Below are 9286 nucleotides of genomic sequence, written 5' to 3' on the forward strand. Positions count from 1 at the left end.
TATACATTTCTTTGGACACACAGGTTGCCCACAATATATAAGGGATCAGGGCATGAAGAATCTGTACCCAGAGCTACAAACTGTGGGACACCAGGCCAAGTCATCAGCTTGCTACTTTTCCCGGGACGCTGAGCCTTCCCCTGGCAGAGCCACTCCTACATACATCCCCCACATGCAGGTTTGAAGAAGAGCAGACTCAGACATTGCCCTCCACCCACTGCATGCTCCCATCCACCTGTGTGCACCAGGATTCACTGTCACTGTCACACAGCATCAACTGGCAACAGAGCAGTGGCTCTCATGAGATGACAGCCCACCCAGGATCCGGGAAAGAGCAAGAGGGAATGGGAAAGAGCAAGAGGGAATGTCTTTTGCTGTCCTGACAGCGGGGAGAACTGCATGCTGCAGAAAAGGGACAGGATATTATCTGGATGCACTCACTCTTCCGTTGGTTTCCCCCTTCCACCATCCCTGGTCCCCGCCAATCCTGCTGTAGATCTTCACCACGTCGCCCTCCCGCAGCGAGAGCTCCCGCATGTCCCGCGCCGCGAAGTTGTATCGAGCCACCGCCGTCCCTATGACCCGTGGGGTGAACACTGCCAGGGGACAAAGCACAGGGGTCGGGAGCTGCCCCCACCACGTGGGACCGGCTGAAGCCTGGGGAAAAGCTTGGTGAGGTTCAACCTGGGTTTTCCACCACAGCTCCCATCGCAGCACCGTGGCCTGGAGGGACTGAACTCATCCAAACTGCTCAGCCCGCATGGACTGGGGTGGTTGGGGTTAAACGGGATTCCTGCTGAGCTTGGGAAACCTCTCTCTGCCAGGAGAGCCTTGCTGGGGATCTCTGGGGTGAAGGGCATTTTAGTGAGGAGGTAAAAGAAAGGATTTCATAGGAATACACAATCACTGACAACGAAATCATGGAAAAATCCTGTTCCACTCACACTCTCAGGTCTGGCTGCTGCACAGCTCGCAGCACCTGATAGAGCCATGTATCAAAAAACTTCATAAATCAACTCAAAAACTGAGTTACTGGGAATGAATTCTCCTAGAGGTTGAGCAAATCCTGTATGCTTTGCCACAAGGAGGAAGAAGCTGCTAACCTGGATCTTCCTTGCTTCTGCCTGTTCCAGGGAGCACCCAGGGCCCTTGGAAACTTGGTCCCATCACAGATCAAATGGTGCCAAAGCACCCTGCAAACCCTAATGCTGACCAACAGCTTGTGATGAGGAGGATGCCCCCATGAGCCATCCTGGGAGCACTGGCACAGCCCCAGCACCACGGATCTCCATCACTTCAGGCAGGGGATGCTCAAGGGAGGCACGAGGAGGAGCAGCAGTGAGGTGGGGAAGGCAGGGGTACTGCTCAGTGTTCCTGCCCCAAGGTCTGGGTAGGAGGAAGAAGGCTGGAGAGCAACAGAGGGAGGGATGGGATGGGCAGAGGGGGAGAAAAATGCACCTCCTCTGAAGTTTGAAAAAAAAACCCCACCCTGAAGGGACATTGTGTTTCAGTGAAGCTCCCTTCTTTGTCCCAGGATTTCCAGGGATTAATTTCAATTATAAAAGCGTGCAAACCAAGGTTGAACTAAGTCTGAGGAAAAGCTTTGCCCAGGTTTTCAGCTCTCGGGATGGAAGGAGATGAGGATGGCGATGGAGATGGTCCAGACACACAGCGTGCAATCACTGGAAGACTCATCCGTCCTGGCCAGGCAGCCAGGCTGGAGAACAGAGCAAGAATCACAGCAGCTTTGAGCTCTTTCATCAGGACCTTGCTCAGAGCCCACTGCTGCACGTATTACCTTCTGCAATACTTTCTATGCAGTTGAAGGACCTCAAATTCCCAGATTTATGCTTGAAAAGTTAAGCATTCTTCCCAAACACGGCACCAACGAAGGCACGTGTGGCTTTGCTTAAATGGCAAGAAGCAAACTGTCAGGATTTTGCTCTGATCCCCCCCTCAACAGGGAGGATGACACCAGCCTGTAACACATTAAATCAATGGGGTTCAAAGGCCAGGGCACCACTGCACTCTCTGCAGGGAGACTGAGCCCCAAAAAACAACTCTGACAGCACAGGTTCCACCCCTGCCTCCTCAGCAAGGGGCTCCTGAGCAGCCTCAGATACCAGAGCTCAAAACCTGCTGGACACTGAGATGTTGTCCTTGAGAACAAGGAGGAACAGACTGCGAGACAGAGTGATGTCAATGCTCGTTTGGTGAAACACAGGGGATAAGCAGGTCGAGCTTGAAGTACATCACGAGATCCCAAAGTGCTGGATTCACTTTTTAATTAATTTCAGCCCCTTTTCTCAAATAGCAACATCTTTTCCCTGCCTTGATTTTGGGGAGAGAGTGGAGTGTGTTCTGCTCCCAGCCAAGCCGTGGTTAATTAAATTATTTCCAGGCTGTGCCCCAGGGCAGCACTGGGGACCCCCTGAACTGCCTGTGGGGATGGAGGGACAGCAGGGACCCCACAGGTCCCACTGGTGATGGCTTTCAAGCTGGGGATGGTGGCAGGTCTCTCCAGCAGGGAGAGGCACTGGTACCTGACCAGAAGGGACTGGAGGAGCTCTGAGAAGAAAAGTTGAGGCCCTGAGGACTGAGAAAAGAAAAGTTGTAGGAAGCGCAGGAGGCTGCAAAGAGGTTAGAGAGAAACAGAAAGAGGCAGAACACGCATTAAAAAGGAAATTAAAAAAAAATATTATAATGCACAGTGCTTTAAAAGCTGATGGAGAAATACAGGGTAAAGCATGCAGAGGGTCTTGTGCAGGGGCTTGGAGCTGGGACAGCTGACAGAAGGTCTGGCCACAGCCCCACAGCCAGTGTAGGGGCTCAAAATTCATCCTATGGTTGTATTTCATACAAAAGGATATATTTAATCAACTTTTAAAATCTATCTTCCTTTGATATTCTTTTTTAAATATACGACGGAGAAAATTTTTTTTAATTAATTTTTTTCCCCACAAAGTAGTTAGTTCTGCATTCAGGCTTTTGGACAAAACACATCTTTTTGCCCTGTTGAATTTTTGCTTTCCATTTGTTTTCATTTTTTTTCTTTCTTTTTATTTTAGACACAGACTTACCATTTGACCCGTGATCTCCATTAAAGGAGTCCCACTGGGATTCAAACCACAAGTCACACTGGAGCTGGATCCGTTAAAACACACGCACAAGAAACTCACGCAGGTGGGGCAAGACACGGTAAATCCCACTAAGTGACCATCACATCCCTGCTCCCGACCTGCAGGTGGATGGGATGCTCTGGAAGGACCAAGGGATGGGTGAACCACCCCTGAGCACAGGGTCCAAAACCACAGGAGGGGAACCAGCCTCCCCCAGCAAAAACTCTCCCTCAGATCCCCCTGATCCACCACCTCCTGTGAGACTCGTCCTCAAAATGCCACCAGCCAAGCAGACAATTTATCTGCGAACTGAGGAATTCAAGCGCTACAGCAAAGCTATAAATCCCTTCATCCAGTGCTCCTACACCTGGCTGGAAGGGTGAGGTTTTCCATGACAAGTTTAACTGCCCCCAAACTGGGTTTTACCTGGGGAGCGGGTGAAGGTCCTGGAGGTAGAGCGCTCCCGAGATTTGTAGGGGTATTTCAGCGTCGTGTCCAGCTGCTTGAAGCTCTCCTTCAGCGAGTGGCTCTGGTAGTACTCGACCAGCTCCTGGGAAGGATGGAGAGGCACCTGGCTGTCTCTGCCATCCTCTGTGTGACTGGCAGGGACAGTGCACATGCTACAAGGGGAGACAAAAACCTACCAGCAAGCTTTCGAACTTCTTGGCTTCTGTGATGTGAATCCAGTTGTCCTTCTCCACCACCTTGATGTGCTTCACCTCCTCGTTGAACCTGCCAACGGCAGCAAAGGCACTCAAGAAAACACACCTGCGTGTTCCAGCCCCAGCTTGTCCTCCAGGAGTGAGAAATACTAAATTATTCCATTACTAAGTGAAGTTATCACTCACTTAATACTGATGGCAAAGCGCTCGGCCTCGGCCGGCCGCTCCCGGATCAAGTAGGTGCCGCTGACGTGGGACTTGAGCAGGTTGTCCGTCTGCTGCCGCTCCATGTTCCCTGCAAACCTGAGCCCAGAGGTTAACTGATTAATTTAATTAACTGAAATGAATGCGTATCTTCAAACAGGCATGTTTTGGATAAAAAGATACATCATCTTTGGAAGGCATGAAGGTTGGGAAGGTAGGTAGAGGAACAGGTCTCATCCAAGTCATCGTGAGGAGGAAGGAAAGTGCCCCGAGATATAAAAGAAGCTGTTGGGCCACTGAACTGTGGGTGAGCACTGCTAAGTGTGACCTCTTCACTAATTGAGAAATAGTCCCCAGGTTAATGAGGCTTCAGCAAGTGGATAATTTATATCCATGAATTTGTAAACCTGGCTGGAGTTAGAGGGAAGGAGCAGCAGGCAAGCCAAGCACAGCATCTCCAGCCAAGGCAGGAATTGCCTCCTTCTTCTCAAAATGATTCTCTGGGCACAGAAAATGGGAAGAGAAACCAGCATCTCTTTTAGCCTCTGACTGTCTCCATCAATGAAGAAATCATCATGGATACTGCCAGGGCTGCGCCAGGTTTCAACCCCAAACACCAGTGTGGCAGCTGCCCTGGGGCCACAGGGAAAGCAGGATGCAAGTCACTGCTAGTCTGCATTCAGAATTCCTTACTGGAGTGGATTCCTGACAGAGTAACAACCAAAAAGCAATGCTGGTTTATGGTTATAGCCAGAGGAGGGTCGACTCACCACGGGTACGCTGTGTAGTCGATCTCCCGCGAGGGCGGTCGGCTGTTGGGAGGCTGCAAAGACAGAATTGCTCATTAGTGAAGAGCCAGCAGCTCATCAGGCTGTGGATCACGTGTGAGACGCTCCTCTCCACGGGAGGGTTCCTTCTGCCAAGCCGTTCCTGGATTATCGGCTTGGGCGGCGGAGGGCAGTGTTGTAGCTGAACATTTCCCTCTCAGCCTCCCAGCTGGGATGAGCAGGCTGTATTTGTTCATTTACCTGAGTGGTTTTTAATTGGGAAGCAGCTGACAACATTACAGAAAACAGCTAAAAACAATTAAAATAAATCAAACACAGTTTTCCTGCACTGTGCCTGATTTCAAGCCCTCTGCTCCCAAGTCAGCCCTGCAGAGGAGGAACAGAGTCTGGACCTGGTCACACCAACCCCAACCTTGGGGCTGAGACTGATAAAATTCAGACATCTGCAATCATGGGATGAGGGAACCACCTCCTTGCTGATTCAGCCACAGTAGAGGCCTCATTGAAGGTCCAGGGGCTCACTGGGAGGACCAAGGTCTCAAGCAGAATGCTGAGAAGAGCAACAGGGACCACTGGAGCACTCCCACCCACCCTGGGCTCCATCTCCTCTTTGGCACTTACCCTGGCATCCACAGGGCAGGGCTTTACTGACGAGCTGGGAAAATAACCCGACTTCTTCGTCTGCAGCAGCCGCCCCTGCAGAGACAAGCTGGAATCAGACTGGGGAGGGCATGGGGAGCACTGGTGTCACTGTGCAGGGAGGGGGACAGGCTCCAGACTGCCTCCAAACCCCCAGCACAGCCCTGCCCACAAATAAAAGGGACAACGCAGAAGACACTGGTTTAAAACCTTCCAGGAGTTTCCCGAGGGGAATCGTTCTCACCTCCCACCATGGTGAGTCTGGGTCCCCCCTCAGCAGCTCGATCACATCCCCAATTTGAAAGGTCAGCACCGGCTTCCCAGGAGGGGCTGGGTTTCCATGGTAATTCTGAACTGCCACCATTTTAGGACCTGGGAGAAAAGGAAAACAGTTTCATCACCTTGTCCCTGCTCAAAAAAACCCAAAACAAAACTCCCCCTCCTGAAGCCTCGTTCCTTATCCTATGAACCACAAACCCAAAGGCACCAGCAGGCAGGATTTGGGGGGCAGAAAGCATGAAAGCAGAAAAGAACAGTGTCCACAGTGAATGTTCTTGGCTCCTGCAGTTACACGGATGACTGAGTTCCCAGAGCAAAAATAAACCCGTGAAGGACCAAGCCCGGCCAAAGCTCCAGCTCCCAGCCCTGCACCTGGATTTGAGCCTTGCTGAGGCAAAGCCTGGCTGGCACCAAAACCCAGCAGGCTCAGTGGTGACACCAGGATTGCAGAAGGGGCCAGGAGTGCAACACCCACGATTGCAAAAGGGCCCAGAGAACACTCAGCTTCCACTGAGTGTCTGCTGAACCTGGGACTCAAACGCCCCTGAAGCTCCCAGTCAAAGTCCAGTTGTCTCGCCAACAACTGCACATTAAATAAGCTCCCCCAACTGCACTCAAACCACAGTGTTTATTTTCAAAGCACTTCCCCACCTCTGCCTCTCCCCACCCAGCGAGAGCACTCTCTGCTTGCTTTTTTGTTTTAACCACCAATTTGATTCAGGTTTCTTTTCCCCAGGCTTGGCTTTCCTTCCATCAGAGAAAGCACAAAAACAAATTGTTCTTCTCCTTTGAGCCAGAGCATGGGCAGGGCAGGCCTGGAGCTGTGTCCAGACCAGTTTTAAACAAAGAAGATAAAAAAATATTGCAGTAATCATCATGACTGATGGCCCATCAGAGAGGGCAGTGCCTGGAGCTGCACATCCCTGGAGCACACTGGACATGCCGGCAGAAGATGCTCCTCCTCAACAACAAGTCTTCCTGCCAGGATATGTTTTGTCTGCCCTCCTGTAAAACAGTACTGTACTTACCAGGTCCAGCACCCAGTGAATCCTGCAAAGAAAGAGCAAAAAGTCTCTGTGAGGACACATCAGTCTCAGTTCTCTCTATGAGCACCCACCTGAAGACAACATGATGAGAAACTCTCTCCCAAAACCTCCCTGGTAACCCCCAGCCCATGGTGCTTGTCCCAGCTGGGTGCTGGCACCTCCCAAGGGCTGCAGTGCTGCACAAACTGGGCCAGTTTTAGGCTGGAAAAGAGGCCACTGGTCCCCAGTCCTACCCCTCTGAGGCCTTTGGTTGCTTTTCCCACAAGCTGCCCATGCCCAGACTGGGTAAGGACACAGGCTCTGCCTAAGGCAGAGGGGGATGAGGAAAAGGGACATCAAACAACCTACCTGGTCTGCTGAAGAACCTGCAAGAGCAAAGGGTGGAATAGGTGGTTAATTTAACAGGCAACAAACCCCATTTTCTGTTTCTCTTGACACTGTGAGTTCCAGTAAACCAGCCATCACTGTGTGAACTGACAGAGGAAGCCCAAAGCAGAGCTGGGGTCACTCAGGCCATCGCTCTGCTCTTGACGGGCAAGATGCAGGGATGGATTGGAGCTGGACAAGGACATTTCCTCACCTGCACAATACTCTGTGACTTTGTTTCTTCCTCTCTCCCCTCTCCACTCAAAACCTACCTGGAGCCACCCTGTGACAGCCCCTTGCCCCAGGCAGGACCAAGGCTCTGACCCAGGCAGAGCTGAGTCACAGCTTTGCCCAGTTTAGAGCAAGGACACAAATTTTTGCCATACTATGGGATATGTGGGATCCAGAGACAAGGTTTCTCCTCATCAGAAATGTTATCCCTGCTGCAGACCCTCCTATTTCATTATCCAATATCTTCTGATGAAGAACTCATCTCTCTTAAATGCCCACCCAGCACACAATGCTGCTGTGATCCTCTTGACATCCATGGGATGCAGCTCTTTGCTTTGGGTGGTTCTGGCTGGTTTGTTTGTTTTTTAAACCACCAACCAATGTAAATTACAGCCCTGGGAGGTGGGTGGGAGCACACTTATATTTTTTATACATTAACAAGCATTAGTGCTTAATACAGAAAATCTGTCAGATAATTCATGTGCAGCATAAGATGCTCATGATGTGAAATAACTCACCCATCTTGCAGGGAGGAATGATCTCCAAGCACTCCTTATGAGCACCTGCTCCACATTTGGGGCAAAGATAGCCCTGGTAGAAGGTTCCTCTGTGCAAAAAAAAAAAACAAAAACACAAGTCAGAAAGTCCTAATCCAGCCTCAGCTCTGAGGTTTTCTTTCCATGTTTCAATGCCAATGCAGAACAGCTGGAAGGTTGTTGCTCACCTCAGGAACATCCTGCAGGCTTTGCAGTTGGTCGTCTTTTCAAATGTGTACATCTGAAAGTTATGGTGATTTGCATTGGCTTTCTCTGGCTTTATGTTGGACCTGAGGGAAAGGATCGAGGGGTTATCAATCTGTCCCCATGAGTGGTTGTTTGCATTTCAGTCAAAGCCTGGACACCACACGGACAGATACAAAATCAAATGTGAAAGGAGACTCAGGGCTTGACTGAGAGGGAGGATTTTGCCCATCAACCTTCCCCTGGGACAACAGTCACGGATTTGGCCCTTGCCCGAGTCAATCATCAGCCCAGATCTGTCGGCGTGGGGCCGATCCCTGCTCTGCTCAGGATCAGGTCCTGCAGCACCACCCTCCTCCAGTGCCAGCCTGGTACTTCCCCCATGGCCCTGCACCACGGCAAGGTGTCATTTCAGAGAACCACAGAATGGTTTGGGCTGGAAGGGACCTTAAAGACCATCTCATTCCAACCCCCCGACACGGGCAGGGACACCTTCCACTATCCCAGGTTGCTCCAAGCCCCGTCCAACCTGGCCTTGAACACTTCCAGGGACGGGGCAGACACAGCTTCTCTGGGCAACCTGTGCCAGGGCCTCACCATCCCCACAGGGAAGAATTTCTTGCTAATATCCAATCTCAGTTTCAGAGATAAAATCCAATTTCAGAGATGCACCACCCATGCTTTGGTGTGGATGCTCAGAGTAGATGGTTTCAGGTTCCCTTTGCACAGGGACCGATCCAGCAAGTCCACATGAGCTTCCCCATCACAGGTTTTGCTATCAGAGCTGGTCTCCAGTGACCTGGTGGTCCAAGACACTTTTCCCCCACACCTGGGAACTGCACTCAGGGCTAGAGCAGCCACTCATGCTCACATTGCCATTTCAAACTGCTCCATCCACTTCCTCTTCATTTCTTCTGTCTTGCAGAAGAACTGGAAGCCCTGCTTCCCCTGAAGGTGGATTAGGTAGAAGCCGTATGACCACTGCAAGAGAAAACAAGAGCGTTGATCTCGCTGTGCTCCCAACACCTGAGCAGCAAAATGCATCACACTTCCATGCAGGCACCTCAGTAACTGCTGAGTGCCTGCCCCTGCCCCTTCTGCTGAACCTTGCACAGGCAACAGCAGGGAAGGAGGAAGAACAGCTCCCTGTTTCTCTAACACATCACAGCTAATGATGCCTGAACTGGCTTGGCGCTGCGCACTTGGACCAAA

At 51.1% G+C, this 9286-nt stretch overlaps 1 protein-coding gene across 1 annotated transcript in view; it reads right to left on the reverse strand.

The window, feature by feature from the left end:
* The window catches only part of VAV2 (vav guanine nucleotide exchange factor 2), a 130598-nt gene that overhangs the window by 3124 nt on the left and 118188 nt on the right, over positions 1-9286 (reverse strand). The window contains exons 13-25 of the mRNA XM_017809922.1: positions 8946-9228; positions 8059-8160; positions 7853-7941; positions 7086-7102; positions 6720-6741; positions 5657-5784; positions 5395-5469; positions 4756-4808; positions 3968-4084; positions 3764-3851; positions 3546-3669; positions 2544-2630; positions 442-596 (exon numbers count right to left, since the gene is read on the reverse strand). Coding sequence (XP_017665411.1) covers positions 442-596; positions 2544-2630; positions 3546-3669; positions 3764-3851; positions 3968-4084; positions 4756-4808; positions 5395-5469; positions 5657-5784; positions 6720-6741; positions 7086-7102; positions 7853-7941; positions 8059-8160; positions 8946-9228 — 1340 coding nt within the window. The remainder of the gene's footprint in view (positions 1-441; positions 597-2543; positions 2631-3545; positions 3670-3763; positions 3852-3967; positions 4085-4755; positions 4809-5394; positions 5470-5656; positions 5785-6719; positions 6742-7085; positions 7103-7852; positions 7942-8058; positions 8161-8945; positions 9229-9286) is intronic.

Source organism: Lepidothrix coronata, unplaced genomic scaffold (genome assembly GCF_001604755.1).
Source record: "Lepidothrix coronata isolate B3197 unplaced genomic scaffold, Lepidothrix_coronata-1.0 Scaffold28, whole genome shotgun sequence".
Lineage (NCBI taxonomy): Eukaryota > Metazoa > Chordata > Aves > Passeriformes > Pipridae > Lepidothrix > Lepidothrix coronata.